The 25,363-nt window shown below is 33.3% G+C and overlaps 1 protein-coding gene across 1 annotated transcript; it reads right to left on the minus strand.

Annotated features, from left to right (window-relative positions):
• Positions 1–21,403: 21,403 nt before the first annotated feature.
• LOC114076857 lies at positions 21,404–21,844 on the minus strand. The gene has a single exon (XM_027916562.1). It carries the CDS (start codon positions 21,842–21,844, stop codon positions 21,404–21,406), a length of 441 nt encoding a protein of 146 aa, XP_027772363.1.
• Between the last annotated feature and the right edge of the window lie 3,519 nt (positions 21,845–25,363).

Here is a 25,363-nt window from a genome sequence, read left to right on the forward strand (position 1 = left end):
ATATAGGACATCAACACAACTCAATGCTACTAAAATAACAACTAGGGGAATACATTCATCTCTTCAAACTTCCTTCATAAACAATTTTTCATGGATCCTCTAAATAAGATACAAACTTGTGGAACAATATTACCAACCTAATTGTAAGCTTATGTTGTTTGGGACATTTTGCTAAGTACAGTAGCAACTGATTTTTTCCTTTAGCTTGTTCCTACGCAAACATTTCATCCCACTTAAATGATTTTCTTGGGACTCCTTGTTTGTGTAAAATTATTCTACATAAGGCTCTATAGCACTTATATATGAACTATAATTATTAGTAACTTTTAATGAAATTATTTGTTCCTGATAATAGAGTTTATTTTAGTGGATGTTAAATTTTAAGGAAAACTTGAAGTCTAAAACTCCTACTCGCACCAACTCCAAAAGAATCCTCAAAACCGTAATGGATCATCAGGTTATTAATCTAGTAACCTGTATTTATAAGGTTAACCAATGAACAGAAACAGAAATAAGATGAAGCAGAAAATACATAAAATACAAGAATTAATCCGAGTCCACAGAAACTACTGTGTGTCCTTAAGAAATTTAATCCCCTCGCTGTACCCAAGGTTATGGATTAATTTCTCCCAATATAAAATGGATTAAACCTGTTAAAGAAATAGCGGTACCTCAAACTTCTTTAACTTCAACGAACTTAAGAACAACAACAAGTCACACAGACTCAGTCGATCGACACTTTGATTTTATATGAGAGAAAAATAAATATAGAGAAGGAAAATTTTTCAGTGTTTGAAAAAATCGAAAATAGACTTCCTTTTATAGCCATTTTCAGCAAGGAACATGTCTATTTAGTGAAATCTGTTCAGACCCATTTTATCCAGAAAGTTGTGTCTTTTCGAAAAAATAACAACTTTTTGGAAAATTGTGTATGTTAGGAAAATATCAACCTTTTGGAAAGTAACGACTTTTCGGAAAGTAACAACTTTTCAGAAAGAGTAACAAATTTTCGGAATGTTACCGTTACCTGCAAATTTGTAAGTGATAATTTTAACTGGATTTATTTGATTTAACAAAAACTGATTAAATAAATTTTGTCCAAAAAATTTATCAATCAATCACATCATTTGCCAAATCCAAATCAAAATCCGAAGCCGAGCGAGCGACGACGACGACGGCGCGAGGGGGCATCTTCTTCTTAGCTCTTTAAGAAGAAATGGAAGTGTTTCCTTCTACAAGAACAACAATTTCCCTTTCTTTTGCCGATATGGGAGAAATGATTTTTAATTTGCACTTCGCAAATGACTTTTCATTTTCCCTCCAAAGTAGTTCCCTCACTTTTCATATTCTGTCTTTTCTTTTTCATTCACACTTGCTAAATCCCAACAATCCCCCACATGAATGGGGAATGCTATTGTTAAAACATATGCATGAAAAAACTTCTGTGTCTTGTAGGTAAAGGTTATTCGTATCTGGATAAGTAGGTTTCCCTTTAAACTTTCCATAGTGAACATATATCGGATATACTCGGTCAATCGGTAGATTATATATCTTTGAACCGTCGAGCTTTGGTGTATACCTAGACAACATATGTCACACAATCAACCCTTGAACTGTTCTTAGTTCTCATTGTTTAGTTCGTTTCAGCCATGAACACATCTTGGATTGTAAGTGCTTAAAGAACTGGCCTTACCGGATTCTCCTAGAAGCGGCTTACACTTCACACTTATATAGGTGATTTCTAAATGTGTTATTCCATAGATACACCATTTGATATTCCCTGTATCAAACATAGAAACCATTAAAAAGTCCTTATGTCTTTATGCTGGTTACTAAACATTGTCTCATCATGAGAATGGACCATAAAATAATAATATTTTTTTCTTTTCCTTTGACAATGTTGAACCGTCATCAATAACTTTGTTTTATCTCCTTGGACCTAGATCTTGGGATCTCCAGTCTTCTATGTAGAGTTACCGCCACGATGACTTGTTCTCGGCCATAGTCCAATTCCCGTCGATGATTTCTCAACTCTTTCTCAATTTCGGCCTTTTGTAAGTGGATCCAACACATTATCTTTTGACTTCACTATTAATAGCCTCCTTCCAAGAGGTTGAGTCGCTAGACAACATTGCTTCCTTGAATGTTTGAGGTTCAATTTCAAGAAGAAATGTTACAAAATCTGATCCAAATGAAGTAGATGACTTTTGATGTTTACTGCGTCTTGGACTTTCTTCATTTTGTTCATTCTCTTTTGGTTCTTCTCTGGGTTGTTTAGATCCCCCAGTAGATGACTCAAGTCTAGTTTTATACGAATAGATATGTTCAAAAAATTCAGCACTATCTGATTCCACTACTGTTTTATCATGAATATCCAGATGTTCGGACTTATGAACCAAAAATCAACATGCCTTACTGTTTGTGGCATATCCAATGAATACACAATCCACAGTATTAGGTCCTATTTTTACCCTCTTAGGTATAGGAACTTGGACTTTGGCTAGACACCCCACACTTTTAAATATTTCAAATTGGGATTTCTACCTTTCCATTTATCATATGGAATTACATTTCTCTTTGAGTGAGGCACTCTGTTAAGTATCTGATTTGCTGTAAGGATAGCTTCCCCCCACAAGTTTTGTGGTAAACCTGAACTTATAAGTAATCCATTCATCATTTCTTTTAAAGTTTGGTTTTTTCTTTATGCAATTTCATTAGACTGAGGAGTGTAGGGAGCAGTAGTTTGATGGATTATTCCATTTTCTATACATATTTCTGCAAATGGAGATTCATATTTTCCACCTCTATCACTTCTGATAATTTTGATCTTTTTATCTAACTGATTTTCAACTTCAGTTTTATATTGCCTAAATGCATATATTGCTTCATCCTTACTATTTAGCAAATAGACATAACAATATCTAGTGCAATCGTCAATAAAAGTTATGACATACTTTTTCCCACCACAAGATGATGTTGACTTCATGTCACAAATATCAGTGTGAATCAATTCTAAAGGATTTGAATTCTTTTCAACATATTTATAAGAATGCTTAGCATACTTAAATTCAACACAAATTTGACATTTTGATTTATTGCATTCAAATTTTGGCAAAATATTTAAGTTAATCAGTTTTCGCAAGGTTTTGTTATTAACGTGTCCCAAACGTTCATGCCATAAACATTTAGACTCAAGCAAGTAAGAAGAAGCAAAATCTTTGTTCGTATCAACTGCAATTACATTGAGTTTGAAAAGGTCATCACAAAGGTAGCCTTTTCCTACATACATATCATTTTTGCTTACTACTACTTTATCAGAAACAAATACACATATAAATCAATTTTTGGTCAGAACTATAATTGAAACTAAATTCTTTCTCAATTCTGGTACATATGAGACCCTATTCAAAGTCACCACCTTGCCTGATGTCATCTTTAATAGGACTTTGCCAGTTCCTTCCACCTTTGCAACAGCGGAGTTTGCCATAAACAATTTTTCATCTGTAAGAGCTGGAGTATATGATGAAAATAATTCTTTGTTGACACAAACATGGCATGAGGCACCAGAATGTATCCACCATTCTCTTGGATTTCCAACCAAGTTACATTCTGAAAGCATTGCACAAAGATCGTCCATTTCTCCGTTAGATTCAGTCAAGTTTGCTTGATCCTTCTTTTTCTTGCCTTCTTAGGACCCCGACATTCATTAGCCCTATGACCATGTTTACCAGAATTAAAACAGTTTCCATTGAATTTCTTCTTAGGAGGATTGCTTTTTGGACAAGATGCTTTCTTTCTTTTCTTTAATTTTGTGGGATCTTTTTCAACAAAAGTTAATCAAGATATTGCTGAATTACCACGTCACCTTATTTCTGCAGCCTTATTATCCTCTTCGATTCTCAACCTTACTATGAGATCTTGAACAGTCATCTCCTTGCGTTTGTGTTTCAAGTAGTTTTTAAAGTCCTTCCGCAATGGAGGTAACTTTTCAATAATTGCAGCCACTTGAAAAGCATCTTTCACAATCAATCCTATATTAAAGGTTATGTGAGTATTAATGGAAAACGTAATATTTCTAACATAGGCATTAAATAAATTTATACCTTCAGCAAGGAATCATGGATTATAACCTGCAATTCTTGAACTAGGGTGACGACAATCTTACTGTCTATCATCTTATAGTCCAGAAATTTTGCCACAATAAATTTAGTCATTCCGGCATCTTCTGTTTTGTACTTCTTTTCTAAAGCATCCCAGAGTTCTTTTGCATTTTTGGCATTGATGTACACATTGTACAGATCATCGTCCAGACCACTCAAAATATAATTTTTACACAAAAAATCTGAGTGTGTCCATGCTTCTATTACAAACAATCATTCATCAGCCGGAGTTTCATCTAACATAACAGGAACATTCTCATTAATGAACTTCTGTAGACTCAACGTAGTGAGATAGAAGAACATCTTTTGCTTCCATCTCTTAAAGTCAACTCCTGAAAACTTTGCAGGTTTCTAAGTCGGTGCTAAGGCAGCATTTGAACGATTATGTGCAACCGTTGTTGTTGCAGCACTTACTGTTCCAGCATTTGTTTGACTTGAATTAGTCATTTTTTTTGTCACAAATGGCAGATAAATTAAGTACTTGAAATACTAACAGTTAAGAACAAATCATTACACAAACTGTTTTAGATTTAGCGATAAAGTTTTTATGTTCTTTTAATCGTTAATCGAATTAATTTTAAAAATTCAAGCAGAGTAGAAAACCATAAAGGTTTTAATCTCCAGAAACCTCCAATACAGAAACTGTTAAATTTCTTAAGATTGTTATTAATCTAGTAACCTGTATTTATAAGGTTAACCAATGAACAGAAACAGAAATAGGATGAAGCAGAAAATACAAAAAATACAAGAATTAATCCGAGTCCACAGAAACTACTGTGTGTCCTTAAGAAATTAAATCCCCTCACTGTACCCAAGGTTATGGATTAATTTCTCCCAAGATAAAACAGATTAAACCTGTTAAAGAAATAGCGGTACCCCAAACTTCTTTAACTTCAACGAACTTAAGAACAACAACAAGTCACACAGACTCAGTCGATCGACACTTTGATTTTATTTGAGAGAACAATAAATGCAGAGAAGGAAAATTTTTCAGTGTTTGAAAAAATCGAAAATTGACTTCCTTTTATAGCCATTTTCAGCAAGGAACATGTCATTTCAGTGAAATCTGTTCAGACCCATTTTATCCAGAAAGTTGTGTCTTTTGGAAAAAATAACAACTTTTTGGAAAATTGTGTCTTTTAGGAAAATAACGACTTTTTGGAAAGTAACGACTTTTCGGAAAGTAACAACTTTTCGGAAAGAGTAACAACTTTTCAGAATGTTACCGTTACCTGCAAATTTATAAAAGATAATTTTAACAGGATTTATTTGATTTAACAATAACTGATTAAATAAATTTTGTCCAAAAAATTTATCAATCAATCACATCATTTGCCAAATCCGAAGCCGAAGCCGAAGCCGAAGCCAAAGACGAAGCAGAAGCAGAAGCCGAGGGGGCATCTTCTTCTTAGATCTTATGGAAGTGTTTCCTTCTATAAGGACAACAATTTCCCTTTCTTTTGCCGATATGGGAGAAATGACTTTTCATTTGAACTTTGCAAATGACTTTTCATTTTCCCTCCAAAGTAGTTCCCTCACTTTTCATATTCTCTCTTTTCTTTTCCCATTCACACTTGCTAAATCCCAACACATCACACTTGACCAAAATAACTCTTTCTAGCAGATGGAACTGATGATATTCCGATCTAACATCAAAATATCCGCAAGTTGACTAAATTAAACACTTTAAGCATAAGGCCACAAAAGATTGACAAAGTTAAACTAAACTGAATCAATTACCTTGAGAAGAATGCTACTTATTCTAAAACCACACAAACGCCATACAAAAGGTAAGAAAGGGGTAAAACAGTAAGACAATCTAAAACAAACAAATGACCTCGAGGAAGATTACAATTTTTTTACCAATTATGCGGTCAATTGTTTTCTTATTAAAGTCTAATGCGGTGTTTGATATTGAATGTTTAAAATTATACTTCAGTTTTTGCATGGAGGAATAAGATTATATTATATTGTATATACTAATGATGAGGTTCATTTAAATAATTTTACCAACTGAAATAGAACACTTTGGCTAAGGGTTAAGTAGCTAAGTATTCCGTCATTTCTATTTGTTTCAAATGGAATGAAGGTTATGTGAGCATATTTCTTCTAACTAAATTTTATTTGATTTAAACTCTAACTCACCTCAAGAATACTTAGTTAGGTATATCTACCAAATGGGTCAGTTCTGCAAAGTTTATCTGAATTTAAGTTAACAAGTTGATCATTTACTAACACACTGCAAATTTGTGTCTATTAAAATTTGTGTAAGATATTAGTATAACTTTTTACGGCTTGCTTTGAAATGGACAAAGTTGATAAATGGATGGATTGTACCAAACTAGGACATATTGTACTAATTATATCTAAATAGGGTTTTTGTAACTGTAGTTAGGGCATCCTATAAATCCATATCCCTTAACATACGCATATGGGTATTTAATGATGTTTATCTCTAATAATATACTAATTCAAAATGTAAAAATGAAAACAATAATAGTATACCTCACCTGTTCAAAATTCAGTATCATGTTAACAATATAGGGCTAGATCAAAAGAAGACTGAACAATAATGTAGACAATATGTATTTTCAATCAAACAATTTGAAATATGTTTTCAATTAAATCCGCACAGCAATGCATATCTGAAACAAGAAGCATGATAAAAGTACTATATTTAACTTCAACAATTGCTTAGCGTCGTTTAGACAAGACAAGTGATTAGCAATAACTGAGTCGTCCTAGAAGAAATTTGAATTCTTCTTGCAAATCCGGATGGTCTTTGAGAAGTAGGATAACCTAAACATCAAAAAAATAGTACTTATAATTAAGAGCACGAGGTTTATAAAAAATATCTATGTACTAAAATTATAAATAGTATCACCTGATTGTACACCTCTTTGGCGTTTTTTCTCTTCTTCTTAAACATGGAAAAAACATCTTTCACCTCATTGTAATTTTCTAAACGTTCCTGCGAAAAGTTATGAAGCCATAAGTTAGGAGAAAAGTTTTTAATTAATAAAAAGGTAGACATTATTAGTAAAATCATAAAGTAACATATATGTAACCTCTGTTTTTTTCATAAAATTGAATACTTGTTGCATCAAATATGTTTCCTCATCTTCATCATTCAGGATTATTTCATAGCCCTTAGGTAAAAAAGGATTTAAACCAAGGAGCAAACTAGGATGCCCTTTGAATAAGTATTTCGCCTTTTCTATGACACCAACAATATCAATTCTGTGAGAAATAACAAGACTTAGTTCCACATATATCATCAAATAAGAATAGAAATTAGTGAAGATTGACAATATTCGAATTGTAGTAGCAAACCTTTTTCTCATAAACTCCATCAAAACAACAAGGAATGTGATATACTTCTCTCTTTGATTTGGAAACTTGTCCTTAACTTGGTCCAGATAAGAGAATGCCTCATCAATAGTCATTTTTGGCTTACTAGCCCCAGCTCTGTCAACGTCGCTGTCACCACTAATATTACCCAGACCACCTTCGGAAACATCTGATTGACTGTGACAAATAGAACCATAGTTAAAAGTTTGTAGTATAATTTATTTGTCCAATATAGAATATAGAGTTCTGTTAAACTCTCTTCAACTATATATCAACGCTTATCTTGGAATAAATGAAAAAACTTTTAATAGTTCCTTGTGAATTGACAAAATCCATTAATAAATGATATAACCAAATATATAGCGATACTTTTCATATGTTGGAGCCCTTATCTTACAAAGAATTATCTGAAAAACAAAAATCAAATCTAGATCAACCCTAACAAACGCATCAAATGGTAAATATTCAATCTCTATCTTTAGTCGTGCGTGACATTTCTTTGTGTAAAGCAAAAAAATTATTTTAACTACTTTGTGTTGTTAACTAATTTCAAAAGATGGCATCTAACATGTGTTGATTACTTTACATACAAAAACCATAGATCATAGTAATGGAAAATAACTAAATTATCAAAAATTCATCTAAAAAATTTTAGTATCTACAAAATTGACGTAGAACAAAATGAAGAAAAGGCAAAGATCTTACGGATATCTATGATAAAAACCAAATGAGGAGGCATCTCTCGATCTCTTCATGCTGCAAAAATAGAACAACAAAAATAAGTTTGAATGTAACAAAAACAAATAAACAAGAGATGCTTCATTTTCTAAATAAACAAACCTTTTGAGATAAGTTAGTAAAATGAAAAGTTTGAAGAGATCTATAATCAAAAAAATAGATTTTAAGCAGTTGTAAGGATCATAAAATATAACAAAAATCTTTTTACAATTAAGTGCTCTACCTTTTCCCCCCTCCTACTCTTTGACTTAGAAGCACAACAGTACACAAGTTTACAAAAACAAGTTAGCTAAAATAAGAAATTTAGAAAAAAAAATATATTTTTACTGTATATCTTATGTATTTCTAATATAAAATTATGCACATCTATATATTCTATAAAAAAAATTGGTCAATAGTTAAAAAAGGTAAAATTTTAAAATGAGGTTAAAATAAATAATAAGTCAGAACATTTTTAAATTAGGCTATAATTTTCAATATCAATCTAGATTATAATAAATGAAGATTATGAGAATCGCAGAACAAACTGTTGACTATTCTGTATAATTTTGTGTTTATTATTTAATTTGTAATTAATGCAACTACCCTTATATTTTTGAAATAATTGTTCGGTGAATTTTATTCCCACAAAAGTAAAGACTATGTGGAATATTTAATGTTTACATTTATACTTCAATTTTTTGAAAGAGGAATTAGATTACATCATATTGTATATAATAAATTAATGCTGAATTAGATGACTTTATGCGAATCATTTAAATGATTTTACCAAATATTATGGAATACATTGTCTAAAGGATACATTTACCGTCATTTAAATCCATCTCAAATGGAAGAGGGTTATGTGATCACATTTCTTCTAACTAAATTTTATGTGATCTAAACTCTAACGCCCCTCAATATAAGTGAAGTCGGTACATCTACAAAATGGGTCGGCTATGATAAATTTATTTCTTTTTTAATTTCTACAGAGATTACTTGCTAACTCACTCCAAAGCTATTTCGGTTACAATTTATTGGGCTAAAATGCAGTTCATGCCACCAGCCATCCACCTCTTACTAAATTATAATTGCTTTATTATTTATTTTATAAGTTCTATAACTACTAAAAATTATATGTTTTTCTTTATTAAGCCAACATATAACATACCTAATACGAAAAAGTATTCTTTAAAACAGTTTGATAAGATAACAACCATTGTTCAATTTGGCTAACATATTGATGTTCCTTGTTTGCGTCTTGGATTGAAATGGACAAAGCTGATAAATAGATGACTTATAGCAAACTAGGAAGGATTGTACTAGTTATGTTTAAATAAGCTAATTTTAATATACCATATAATAAATCGATAACCCTTAACATCAGCATAATTAATACAAACATTATATTATCTTTATCTCTAATATTAAAATAATTAAGAATGTATATACCTCACATATGATAAAAAAATAAGTAACAATTTAGTAATATAGGGCTAGATGAAACAAAGGATGAGCGTTCATATGGAACAATTTGACTTTCGAATCAAACTATACCAAATATCACTAACATGAAATCCACAATGCAATATATATTTTAAACAAGGAGCATGATAAAAAGTACTATATCAAACTTCAATAATTGTTTAACGTGGTTTAGATAAGACAAATGATTAGTATCACATTATTATGCACTACTTTGGCGTTCTTTTTCCTTTTGAAACACGGATAAAAATATCGTTCACCTAACTGTAATTTTCTAGACATTCCAATAAGCAGCTATGAGGACAAAATTACGAGTAAAGTTTTTTAATTAATAAAAAAGTAAACCTTTTATTATTAAAATAAAAAAAAGTAACATACATATAACATGTGTTTTATTCAATAAAATAGAATACTTCTTCCATCAAATATATTTCCTCATTTACATTATTCAGGATTATTTCATAGCCGTAAACTAGAAAATGATTTAAACCAAGGAGTAAACTAGGATGCCCTTTGAATAATTTTTTCCCCTTTTCAATGACACCAACAATATCAATTCAGTAAGCAATATTAAAAATTAGTTCCACATATATCATCAAATAAGAATAGAAATAAGTGAAGATTGACAATAGACAAATTGTAGTAGCAAACCTTTTTATCATAAAGCCCATCATGACAACAAGGAATGTGCTATACTTCTCCCTTTGATTTGGATACTTGTCATTAAATTGGTACAAATAAGAGAATGCCTCATCAATAGTCATTTTTGGCTTACTGCCACCAACTCCGTCAACATCGTTGTTACCACTAATATTGCCCAGACCACCTCCAGAAACATGTGATTTATTTTGACAAATAGAACCATATCTAAAAGTTTGTAGTATAATTTATTTTTCTCAGATATAATATAAAATTATGTTAAACTCTCTTCCACTTTATATCGATGCTTATCTTGAAATAAATGAAAAAAACTTTTAATAGTTCCTTGTGAATTGAAAAGTCCGTTAAAAATAATACAACCAAATATATAGCGATACTTTTCATATGTTGGAGCCTATAACCTTACAAAGAATTATTTGAAAATGAAAAATCAAATCTAGATCAACCCTAACAAATGTGTCAAATGGCAAATATTCAATCTCTATCTTTAGTTGCATGACATTTCTTTGTGTAAAACAAAAAATTTATTTTAACTACTCTGTGTTGTTGACTAATTTCAAAAAAATGGCATCTAACATGTATTGATCACTTTACATACACATACCATACATCATTGTAATAAAAATATCTAATTATCAAAAATTCATCTAAAACATTTTAGAAGCTAAAAAATTGATGTAGAAAAAAATGAACGAAAAACAATGATCTTACGAATCTCTATGATAAAAACCAAATGGGGAGGCATCTCTCGATCTCTTCATGCTGCAAAAATCGAACTGTAAAAATTAGTTTGAATGTAACAAAAACAAATAAACAGGAGATGCTTCATTTTCTAAATAAACAAACCTTTTGATATAAGTTAGTAAAATTAAAAAATTTCAAGAGATCTATAAACAAAAAATAGATTTTAATCAGTTTTATGGATCATAAAATATAACAATTTTTTTTCAATTCAGTTTTCGCTACCTTTCCCCCCCTCCTTCTCTTTGACTAAAAGCACAACAACACACAAAAGTTTAGAAAGAGAAGTGAGCTAAATAAATATATTTAGAAAAAATTTAATGCTATTGTATATCTTATGGATTTCTAATATCAAATTATGTACATCTATATATTCTACAAAAAAATTGGTCAATAGTTAAAAAAAAAGGTAAGATGTTAAAATGAACTAAAAACCCGTAATAAGTCCATTTTTTTTTAAATTAGGCTAGATTTTCAATATCAATCTAGATTATAGTAAAAGAAGATTATGAAAATAGCATAACACGCGATTAACTTTTCAGTATAATTTCTATTTATTAAATAATTTATATTTAATGCAATTGCCCTTGTATCTTTGAAATAATTGTTTGGTCAATTATTTCCTCACAAAAGTGAAGACTGTGGAATATTTAATGTTTACAATTATACTTCAATTTTTGAAAATAGGAATTAGATTACTAAATTAATGCTGACTTAGATGAGTTTATGCGGGTCATTTAAATGATTTTACAAAATATTACGAAAGACATTGTCTAAGGGACACATTAACCGTCATTTAAATCAATTTTAAATTGAAAGAGGGTTGTGTGATCACGTTTCTTCTAACTAACTTTTATGTGATCTAAATTGCAACTCCCCTCAATATTAGTGAGGTTCGTGCATCTACAAAATAGGTTGTTTATAATAAATGTATTTTAATTTCAGTTTATGCATATATAACTTATGGACTCACTCAAATGCTATTTCGGTAACAATTTATTTGAATAAAATGTGGTTCATGTTCCCAGCCATCTACCTCTTACTAAATTATAATTGGTAACAATTACGTACAATTTTTTTCTTTATTTAACGAACATATATTATATCTAATAAGAAAAACTATTCGTTAAGACATTTTGATAAGTAACAGCCATGGGTCAATTTGGCTAAGATATTGGTGTTCCTTTTTTTCCGGGTTGGATGGAATGGACTTATCTGATAAATATATGACTTATACAAAAGTAGGACTGATTTTACTAGTTATATTTAAATAGGCTAATTTTATCAATATAGTTAAACTATCATATAAATCTACAACCTTAACACCTACTAATACAAACATTATATTATCTTTATCTCTAATATTACAGTAATTAAAAGTATGAGTAGAAATTAATGACTATAGAAAATATGCCAATTCTAGTAGAAAACCTTTTGCTCTTAAAGTCTGTCATAATGATAAGGAACTTGATACTTCTCACTTTGATTTGGAACTGTGTCCTTAAATTTGTTCAAGTAACAGGATGCCACATCAATTGTCATTTTTTGCTTGCTAGCACCAACTCTATTATCAACACTATAACCACTTATATTACCCAGACCACCTTAAGAAACTTATGACTGACTTTGACGCATAGAGCAAATCCAAAAGTTGGCAATAAAATTTATTTGTCCTATTGATTAATATAGAGTAATGTTATACTCTCATATACTTTACATCAATATTTATCTTTTAATTGAAGAAAAAGCTTTTAAAAAGTTCATTAAAAATTGACAAATCCTTTAATATGATACAACCAAATAAATAGTTGTATTTCTAATATATTGGAGACACTAAAATAACAACGAATTATTCAAAAAATATATTATTCTAGATCAACTATAACAACACAATAAAGGTAAAGACTCAATCTTTAACGTCAGTCGTGCATGGTAAAGTTGAGTAGAAGATAAGAAATTATTTTAAAACTCTGAGTTGTTAAGTTATATGAAAAAGGCATCAAACAATTCTTGTGTCGCGTTGTGAGCCAAAACCCTTGGTGGGACTGACACTCGAGAACCATTGCTAGGACAAGCGAACCCTCTACCTTGCTTACTTACTCAGTGTAAGATTTAACTTAATAGGATAAACTCAAGTAAAACATAAAATATTATAAAGAAAACACTCAGCTAGATAATAAGGCAAACTCAAGTGTCAACATAAGATAAATATATGAAAATACAAAGGATCTAACATCTCATTGTCTATGAATCCTCTAAAAATGAAATGTATGTCGAGACAAGACCCAAAACATCCTAATGAACTAGTAATAATACTAGAAGAAATAAACAAGATCCTCCGGAAGCAAGGAGGCTCACCACAAGACTTCGAGTACTCAACATGATCAATGATGTGCGGGATCCTAATATTGGTTACCTATGTCTACATCATAATAAACTGCAAGCCAAATGACATCAATATGTTTAATGTAAAAGTATGCAAGGGGATATTAAAAAATTACATAAGCTTGACAAAAACTGAAAACCAATAGACGTCTCTCAAATTTCGAAAATCTTTGTGGAACTCGGATGGATAGAATATCTGGAGCTATGAGCTTCCTCCATGATCTTCTTTTTGAGTTCATCCACGCTTTGTTCGGCTTGAATTTTCTTTTCTTTTGCTTAACGAGTAGACCAGTAGGGAAAGTTGATAATTTGTGTGAGATAATATCAGTTCTTCATCCTTGTATGTCGTTAAAAGACCAAGCAAATACGTCAACATACTGCTTAAGCAACTCTATTAACTCTTTCTTTCTGTCAGCCTCCGAATGTATGCGGACTCGCGTTTCATTTACTGTTTCCTCATCTCCTAATTTAATAGCGTCTGTTTCATCCATATTGGGTTTCATTTGACTTTCAACTTTGTCAATCTCATGTGATTGATTTTAAGGCATCATGCTCTCATCATACTCTTTGTGATTTTTTTTTTATCATTTTCACCTTTATCGGTGGATCCGCTACGTGTCATAACCGTTGAACAAGGATTTTTATTAATATAAGTGCTGAAAAGTGCAAACGGTAAGCAAACATAAATAGAAATTTAGCATAACGTGAATATTTTAATGAATACAAAGAACTTTTATTTCAAAACATTTTGAGCTTTTAAAAGAAGCAAGCCAAAAAAGGTTAGGCATGATTCAAGCCTAATTTTGATCATGCATTTTTGAAAATTAAAACTACCTTTCTAAAATACCGGGACTTTGTTTGAAACAATGACATGTCGATGGGAGTTCTACAAGATTTCTCCAGGTTTGGCATCACGAATGGTCAATTTGCTAAGACAGATCGCTTCCTCTTCTCCAACCATGACCTAAAAAACTTGCTTATTCCTTCAAAAATGTCATCAGAAGTTGCTTGGTCTGGAATCGAAGTTTGTATGATATAATGATTGTCTGGCTTGATCTATGATGGTCCATTCCCGATGCTGGCTCATATTTGAGTTCATTGGTGCCTTTTTTATGCTTCAACTATATCGACTCCGCTATCCTATTGGACTGGGGTCCAAGTTCTCTAATGGGCTGATAACCATACGTCAACATATCTGACGCAATCATTTTTTCTTTACTTGACAACTTTTCATCGGTTGGATCTACTTCTTCTTTGATCCTTACGACTTACATAATCTCCTAAGTGTGAAAAGTGTGTCCGTCGAACTCATCAGCGATTGGTTTTGAATTAACATAATGAATGGAGTGACTGATCTCTCAATGGATAATATTTCTGTGTGACTCCATTTAAATTTTACACACATATAAAGCATGGAAGGAACCGAAGCATGAAGGAACCACTCTTGCCATGTGAACCCGTGGTGTTCCAAACAACAGGTTGTAGTTGGATAATACATCCACCACTTGAAGTAGAATGAGGAATTTGGTCAATCCTACTTGCATGTGAGACAGATCTCTCCAATGACACTTCTTTGCACTCAATTAAAAGCTCTAACTTTCACACGTTTTTCCTTTATCTCTCTCATATTAACACCAGAATCCCTTACAGTGGTGAAAGGACACATGGTGTATGCAGAACCACCATCAATTAAAACTGGAGTCACAATCTTATTACAACATTTGACTACGATGTGAAGTGCTTTGTTGTGACCAGTCCTTTCTATGGGAAAATCATCATTGTGGAAAGAGATGTTGCTAGATTCCACTATTGTTCCAATCATTGCAGCTAAGGTTTCACTTGTGTTCTCTTTCAAAATATTCACTCCTTCTACACACTTCTATCAAACAATTTGTATAAGCTTCAGAACTCATCAGCAGAGACAAAATAGATATGTGGGATGACGTCTTCTTCAGGTGCTCTTCGACTGAATAGTCTTTAGGCTGCATATTTTTCCAATTCTATGCAGCTTCAGCATTAGCCACATTCTTCTTTAAATTCTATTATTTTCCAATAACTCTTTGATTTAGATCTTATGGGGGAATAACACCTCCCCGACCTAGTAATTTCTTGAGACACATCAATGTCGATAATCTTGCCCTTGACATCTCTTCGATAGTCCCAAGGGACTTCTTCGATGTCATACTCAGCCTTTCTAGCAATTAGAATAGTCACTACAACTCTGAATATATATGTTTGGACTATCATAGGTTCCCTTAGTTGAATTGTGATAACAGTCTGCGCCAAAGATATCATGGTGTCTTCCTCATCTATGTTTGGATAGTCGGGGGGCCATATTCGTCATGCACAATAACCATATTGTCTTCCCGATTCTCATGGTTTGGTAAGAGATTGTTGTTCACATTCTACGGCACTGGAGTGCAGTTTATTATTCAGCTTCTTATCAAATACTTGATCTGGTTCTTCAAACCATAACAATATTCCGTTTCATGCCCTTGGACTCCCGAGTGGTAAGTGCATCGCTTGTTTCCATCAACATTATGAGGGATAGGATCGAGCTGCTTTCCTTCAACTGGTTGCAGCACTCCAGGTGTCTTCAACCAATCGAATGATCGGTCATAGGGTTCGGCAATCAGCGTGTAAATTTGAACATTTTAAGTTTCGTTGCATGTGATCTCGGTATATATGATGGTATACTTTTTTGTGGATTGGTGCTTAAACATATACGTATGGTCTTGGAGGGTTTAGATTTACTGGTGCTCTGGGTTGATTATAGTCTGGTTAGGTATTATACACTAGGTGTGGGGCGTAAGAAGTATGTGCAAAAATTTGGGGATTGTTGGGATATCGATAGGATGGTCCTCCTTGTTGGTAGGTGACATCTCAAACATGTTCCCTTTTCTTCTTGATGCCGCTAATGGAGGCCAATTGTACGGCTCTACTTGCAGCTTGCAATACGATCATAGACTGAATCTTACATTATTTTACAGCCTCCTCTATAAAGTCTCCCTTTTTGACCAATTCTACGAACTTATGGCCCATCAGTGATATCATCTTGTCAAAGTAGATACCTTATTGAGCACGAATAAAGTGCTTCGAGAGCTCACTCCCATCGCAGCCTAAGTTCTCCAGCATCGCGCATAATCCTTGAAATTCTCAAATGGCTTTTTCTTTATGTGAGCCAATGAGAATCTGTAACAGTGATTTCAATATTTAATCTTAAATGAATCCCGAAGTCCTAAACATTTCTTGCCAGTCACGCCACTTGCGAAGGTCTTAGTGGGTATACCAAGTCAATGCTTCTTTATATAGACTCTTGATTAACAACTTTATCCTGAACTTCTCATTTCTGCATACACCAACTAACTTTTCACAATACGTCCTTAAATGTGCAAGAGGGTCACTTTTTCCATCGAACATGTCAAACATGGGTGGTTTGTACTCTACTTGCATGTCAATGTCTAGATGGATGTACAAGTCATTATGGTCCAGACTCTCCATTTCTTTAGTAATTTGCAAGCTTTTCAATGCCTTTCTTAAATCCTGAAGTTGGGCATTTATCGACGAGTGTTCTATCAAACTAACATCTTTCTCCATTTCTTCATATTGATCAACTTCATATGCGATATTAAAACATAGATTGCATAATTAAGAAAGGATCTCTGGCGACATATACGGGTGGTACATGTTGCTCACAAGGAGCGGTAACATGCTCCCCAAATATCTGCCGCATTTTTGGGGTCTTCTAGAGTCGCGATTGGAAAGTTCGGGAATGGTCCAGACTGCGTTCAAAGAAGATGGTGGAACTTGAACGTGAGTAGGAGCGTGTTGAGTTAGTTCTGGCTGATTTGGTAAGTCAGCAGAAGGCAAGTCAACCTTTGTGAAATAGATAGGTTTCTTGAAAGTATGGAAAGTGGTCGTCGATAGACGATAGTTTGGCCAAGTCTCAAAATTGATGTAATTCTTCCCTTAAGATGTCGAGTTCTTATTCCATGTGAACCATTTTTCCTCATTTTAGATTTTAGTTACACTTTGAGAACTTTCGTGGTTCTCAATAGGAACTATTATATTTGCGACAACGTTGACCTCATCTTTTTCAGTCATTTTCCCTTGTGATCATAGTATGCATCGTGAGTCAGGTAGTTTGCAAGTCAACACAAATATACATTCTTTTGGGGACAAATAGAGAATAAAAACAAAAGAGGGAAACTATGTTATCTTGGGAAATATTGAAAAATATAAAAACCAAGCAAATTTAGCACATATATAAGCCAAATCAGGGATATTCAAAATACATCCTAATGTAGAACCACTTTTTTGCTTGAGGTAGGCCTACATTGCAATTAGTTTTGATGATAAATTATCCATTTAAACGCCTGTTAGATTTGGAGCAAACATAAATTCATTGAATAAGGTAGTCTTGCTATTAGAAAGTTCCGATGCCTAAGAAATGGAAGTACAAGTGTGATAGGCCACAAGACACTTAGAGAAACTTATGAGGGGATTCGAAGAAGAAAGATGATCTATGGCAAGGTTGGGAAATCATCGTCATTATCTCCGAAGTTATAGTAAGATCCCGACTGATACTTTGAGGATTTTTGATTTCCTTTCCGAGTTAGTATCTTCTACTGTTCGAAGAGGTTCATCCTCTATATGCATCACTCCTCCATATCTAGGGTCATAAAATTTAGGGTCATTCTCTAAGTATTCTTCTGGGTCCTCTTCTGTGTCTTCCTTCATCTCTTCAATCGGTTCATCATCAACTGCCTTTATGAGATTGTCGAAAGACCGTGGGGATCACCTGTTGATACATAGTTGTAGTGATGTGCATGAGGTTCTATAGTTCCATGCTAATTTGATTTGTTCTTCGAGTGTAAGTGAACCCCAAGATTCCCTCATCGCTAGGTCTAGAAATAATTCCCCCCATCAAAAACCAAGTATAATATTAAGGTGTGCACCACGATTCAAACCCCATGTCTGAGTCAAGAATACCGCACCATCCTTATACCAAAATAGATTCGATCGAGTTTACTCCTTGATAATCGACATCTATTAATGCCATATTTGAACATAGAAGAACAACTTGGTTTCCCAAACCACAGGAGGACTCTTAGAGGTTTGTATGGCTGGAAGCCTTCCAACCCAATTAACTCAATGAAATAGGCATGGTTAGATCTTAAAAAAGCTTGGCCATGGACCCACGGTAGTCGCCATTGAATACGATTCCCTGTGATAGATCAATAAAAGGCTCAAAACTTCTTCGTTATTTAGGGAATTCCATAAGCTCAATCTCATCACATAGTTTTCGATTTTGTTGTATAAGTGTTCTTCAGTGCCCTTTTTCACTTATCTTTTATAAAAGTGTTCATATCCTCTATAGTTGAGGGATAATGATCGAAATATTTCTGCAAAGATCATGGGTTTGATGATCACTCACTCTAACACGTCCCCTAAAGATGAAGATGACCATATGCAGTAAGTTGATGTCAACACAATCCTTTTTCATTAGAAAGATCATAACAACCAAAAAGTCCATCACGAAGACGATAGCCTTGAGTCTATCCAAATCTACCCTGGAAATGAAGAATTTCTGGTGGAACCTATCACGAATACAATAGCCTTGACTACTACTACTATTACTACTACTACTACCACTACTACTACACAAAGAGGAGTGTTGGGACATGAACCCAACTCTATCTAACAACTAAAAACTAAAAACAACAAATAGGTTATAAAGATGTCCTTCGGAATGTAGCGAAGCTCACCTACTGACTCTTATCTACTTACTAGATCAACGGTACATTGGATGATGATCCTAGTTACCTGCATATTCATCATAAGACGATGCAGGCCAACTTAGATCAGTAAATTGAATGTACGTGTATGCGAGTTTTAAATGCTACAAACAACTTATGCTTAAAAATAGAAATAAGTTACAATTATCTTGGCTCTGCTAAGCTCATGAATAACTTAGCTCAACATAAAGAAATAAGACACATGTAATACATTTAAATCTTGTAAAAGAGAGTAAACAACTTAGTTCGATAAATAAATGTAATAACAAACTTAGGTTTAGTTTTAAGATAAAGTAATATAGTTTTTATGAGAGATTCTCTAATCGATAACAACTACTATGAGCCTAAGTGGTGATAAATTGTCTTGCCCACACTGCAACAACTCTCATATACTTTGTCGTCGCATAGATTTACTTAACTTAGTGGATCCACTAGAATAAATTAAGTGATCATCTAAAATTATGATCTTTTAACACCCATGATGGCTACATGATTTATGGAGACTTGAGTTAATATGAAGAGGCATAACCATATCGGTTCTCAATACTACTTCAAAAAATATACTCATATCTTATGTGTTTAAAATAACTTCTTTCTTTGGGTTGAGATAATTACTCAACACTTTTCTTAAAAGCTCTCTTGGAATCAATGTTCCCTTTCCTTGCTCAAAACTCTTTTGAGAAATCCGAGTTTCCTCTTATCCTATATGTGAAAACATTTATAAACTCTTAAAGAATACTTAGTCCCCTTATAACATTTGAGAAATGAAATAAATTCTCTATTCTTTACATAGGTTTAAACTTAAGTATTAGAAACAAAGTTAAACGGTGATAAGGACTCTTGAAAACTTTTTTTTTCTATGACTTTCTTCTTAACTTCTAGACTTGACTCTTAACTTCTCCTTGAATTGAATTATAGTCTCATGTTTACGGATGATTTCATTATTTTTAGAGGTACCTTAGAGTGTTAGAATCAACTTTGAAAGATATGTACATCACATAGGAACTAGTAAAAAAAGGTGGGGAAAGAATGGGGATAATTGGCGTCCCTGGCGCTCTAAGAGGTGTAGGGCGCCAACCCTCATGTTACAGAGAGTATGTTGGGGCGCTCTGGCTAGTGTGGTGCCCAAGGACCTACCGGATAGATATTGTCCTTAAGGGCTTTAATAAGCGCGCGCCCAACCCCATACTAGGTGTTCTGGACTGTTCTCTCCGTTTTTCATCTCTAAACCCTTGACAGTTCAATGGTTCTTTACCCAAACACATAGAATGATTAGTACTATCAATATACAATAGATTCAACCCGAAATTACACCTAGAAACATGAACAAAAACTTCAACAACTCAACCATCAATCAACGAAATCTTCAACCATATTCTTCAAGAACTCACTTTCTTAACATTCAAATAACCTAGATTCACTGAATTTAAACGAGATTGGAATGTCGGTGAAGTAACCAAATACTATATGATCTCGAAAACCTTGTAGAGATCACCCAAACGAATTACAATCTCAAAACTTGAATGTCCTTGGGAATTTCTTATTTTCTCTCCTCTTTAGTCTTGTTTTCTCTCTTCTCCAAGCCATAGCATAATTTCTCCTTTTTCTAAAATGAGAAAATTCTTATATTACCACAATAAATCCCCAAAAACTAAACAATAAATTTAATTAAGGAAATGACTAGTTTTCCCTTCAATAATCCGGATTTGGACTTTCCTTAATTTGACAGCCCAACTTCCGGAAGGAATAACTCAATCATACTATATCGAAATCGCGCAAACTTGATTGCATTGAAAAAATTATTTTAACAGCTTCCAACCATATCATACTTTACCCTTAACTGATCCTGAGCTAGTAGTTATTCTCATTTGAAGTTGATCAAAACTCGTTTTTTAACTTAGGCGAATTTTCCTGATTTTTTTATTCTGTCTAAAAATAAGCATTTTCAAATTCTAAACTCTTTTCTAGGTCATTTTAGTTGCAAAATGTTACGATATGTCCCCCTTGGGAACATTCGTCCTCGAATGAGTTTACTCTTACTAGACTTAGGGTAGCAACATCAAATTCACACACCCATAAGAAAATGCAACCAAAACACATGCTTACTCAAAATTTGATAGTACTAAGAAGAAAATTAGTACTTTGGTTTGCATTTTTCCCGGATTCAAAGAGATGTGGATATCTCTTATTCATGCCCTCTTCAGCTTTCGAAGTAGCTTCTTCAACAAATTGGTTCCTCCAAAGGATCTTGATTGATCCTACCTTATTTATTCTCAACTTGCAAACATGGCGATCTAGGATTTTCACCGAAATCTCCTCATTAGACAAATTATCTTTGATCTCAATAGTATCAGTAGGAATGATCAAGGAAGGATCACTCATGCACTTTTTAAACATGGAGAGATGATACACAGGATTATATGCATCTAACTCTTTTTGTAGCTCCAACTCATAAGCTACCTTGCCAATCCTCTTGGGATTTCTATACGGTCTAACTTTCCAGGGACTACGCTTCCCCTTCTTACCAAACCTCAGAACACCCTTCATGGATGAAACTTTCAGATATATCCAATCATCTACTTCAAACTCTAATGGTCTTATCCTAAAATTATGTATGATTTTTTACGACTCTGAGCCATTTTCAACCTTTCTTAAATCACCCTCACCTTCTCCGTAGCTTGGTAAACTAAATCTGGTCCTATCAACATGCTTCGCCAACCTCAAACCATCCAATAGGAGATCTGCATCTTCTCCCATAAAAAGCTTCATAAGGAGATATTTTGATGCTAAGTGGTAACTATTGTTGTAGGAAAAATCAATGAGATGTGGATGATCATCTCAATTTACCTTGAAATCAATTACACAAGACCTCAACATATCTTCTGTGAATAGTATGCTCGGCTTGCCCATCATTCTGAGGATGAAACGTATTACTCCAGTTCACCTTTGAACCCAAACCTTTCTAAAAACATTTCCAAAATTGTAAAAAAATTGTGCACATCTATATTAAATAATGGGGATCAGAACTCCATAAATTCCTCCCAATTCTTCAATCTAAAACATACCATAATCTCTTCAAAATGGGTTTTCTTTACCAGAAAAAAGTGAGGTGATTTTTTCATTCTATCGACAATCACCCAAATTGAATCATGTTGCCTGCAAATTTTGGGTAAACCTGTGAGGAAATCCATATTAATCATCTCCGCTTCAACTCTGAAAGTTCTATATTCGGAGCCAAACCTCCAGGCCTTTTGTACTCTACTTTAACTTGTTGGCAATTTGGCCACTTTGCAACAAGTCAGCAATGCCTTTCTTCATGCTATTCCACCAATAAACTTCACTTATGTCGAAATTCATCTTTGTGGAACCCGAATGAATGGAATATCTGGGGATATGAGCTTCCTCCATGATCTTCTCTTGGAGTCCATCCACCATAGGTACAGACAATCTACCTTTATACCTCAATACACCATCTCCCCCTTATTAAAATGCTTATACTCTTTGCTTATGAGCATAAGTCTTCAATTCAAGAAAAACAGGATTTTGGTATTGCTTTTCTTTCACTTCTGACAATAATGACGATTGAACCCTATTATTCACCACTATCCCTCCTACTGTGGAATTCATTAGTCGGACTCCTAATCGGGCAAGTCTGTGCACATATTTTTCTAGTTCTTTCTTCTCTTCCTCAAGTTGGGTGTTACTACCCATAGATAACCCGAATTAGGCATCGGTAAGTACATTATCCTTACCTAGGTGGTAAAGAATACTGATATCATAATCCTTGAGCGATTCTAACCACATCCTTTGTTTGAGTCTAAGCTCTATCTGAGTGAACACATATTGTTGGAACTTGTGATCAGGGAAGACATCAACATGAACACCATACAACTATTAACGCCATATTTTAAGGAAGAAACTCCAACAGCAGACTGTAAGTCGTGGGTTGGGTAATCTTTCTTGTGAAGATTCAACTCTCTGGAGGAATAATTATAACTTTGCCATTCTTTATTAGTGCACAATCCAAACCAACTCTTGACGCATCACAGTACACCACAAAACCTTGAGTACCCTCAAGTATGTTCAAAAATAGGATGGTCCAAAGGGTTAGTTATGGTCCTAAAAACTTAGGGGTACTTTAGTAATTACCCTATTGGTTAAAACCGATAAGCAATTTCAAGATTTCGGTTAAGTCAAGTGTTCTTCTAATTCTATTCAATCTAGGGGGCATTTTAGTAAATTAGATAATTGATTTATTAATTAAGTTAATTATGTCTAAGTTAAATTACTTCATATTAGTTCCTAAGACCAAGAAACTCATGACTAAAACAGAAAACAATCATGACAAAAACAGTGAGCAAAGCGCAAGAAAAACAGAAAATTTCTTAGGCGATTTGAAGGTATTCTTCAAGGTTCTCGTGCAAGGTGATCTTCGTAGATTCAAATCTGCATAAGGTATGGGTTTTCTCTATTGGATTCCTTTCTCCAAGAGGCTTTTCAAACGTTTTATGAATTCAAGGATAGTGAAACTAGAGTTGTTGCCAATGACCTTATTGAACGTCCATCTCCCTAGTTACCATTGTTTTCGATTCTAGTAGTATGTAGATGTAATCGCGAACATGTTTTTGGTATGTGATGCTAATTGATCATTATATGTAGGTGTCTTGATCTGTAATTTCTAATGTATCCTATCGATTTGATTATGAATAGGGTATTAGTTACATGAGTTAAAGAATGTTGTAATGCCTAACTGTGTTCGAGAAGATGAAGTTGTATGAATCTTTCATGAAGTTTAGTTCACTATTAAATATCGACTTTCTTAGAATAATGAAATTACTATAGTATATTCATGAATTTAATTGACTTGGCTAGTGATAATATCATAGTTTGAGTTATGACAACAAATTGTCTAGCAATATATTGTCCAAAAAATTGAATAGAATTGACTTACTATGTAATGTCATAAAAAATTTGCCAATGATATTCTCATGACCATTGTCTAATGAAAGTTTGGCTTATGCCAATATATTGGCTAACAATATTCTAGATTACCATAATATGTGAAAAATTAGTCTATGCTAATAAATTTGCTTACAATGTATTTCCAAAATATGATACAAAATTGGCTAATGACTAAGTTATATCAAAATTAAGCATGACCAATGTAACTTTGAATTCATAACCAAGGGTATGCCAATCATTGGGACAAGTCCCAACATACCCTTTCCAAATGAACTAGGAATATAAGTAATGTAAATTGAACAAAGTTTATAACGTTCATAAAGAGTGGCATAAAGCTACCAAATGTCATTGAACAAGATGACGTGAGTAATGACATAATTAAAAGTTCAAGAATTATGAAACTGACCAGAATGAGGTGTGAAAAGAAGTGAGACAAGTCTCACTCACACCTACACAATCATGTTAAAAATATTCACATAAGAGGGTGTTAGTAATCGTGAGACAAGTCTCATTAACACAAAGATGATAATGTAAGGTTAAATTCACATTTCATCACGTAAAGAAAAGGATGACCGGTTATCTAAAGAGTTAAGCTTCCATAATGTTTTAGTCAACTCTAAAAGTTATAAAGAAAAAGAAATTGAGCAAAGCATTGATAGACTAGCAATGAGCTTGTGCAAGCAGATGTAAGCCTCATAAGATGAGGATCCACCAAGGTGGATAAGAGTCTTCGAAAATCCTCTAGTCTTCGAACTATGTTACCAGCATAGGAACTAGCTAGTGGATTCCACCTAAAAGAGCTAGGTATGATACGGTATCACGTTGGCCGGTGAAATCACCCCTTTTTTGGTGTGGGGTAGACAATGGATTTCATGTTTATCTCACATAATCTAAGTTGTTTAAATTCTCAAGGAAGTATTCAGTTCACTTTAGCCGTGAACCACCTCTCTTCGGTGTAGGGAAGAAACTAGACTTGGTTTCACTTTAGCCGGTGAACCACCCTTTTCGGTGTGGGGAAGACACTGGATTTCATATTTAGCTCACATGATATAGTTTCACTTTGATCGGTAAACCACTCTTTTTCAGTGTGGGGCAAACACTGGA

The sequence above is a fragment of the Solanum pennellii genome, chromosome 4 (assembly GCF_001406875.1).
Source record: "Solanum pennellii chromosome 4, SPENNV200".
Lineage (NCBI taxonomy): Eukaryota > Viridiplantae > Streptophyta > Magnoliopsida > Solanales > Solanaceae > Solanum > Solanum pennellii.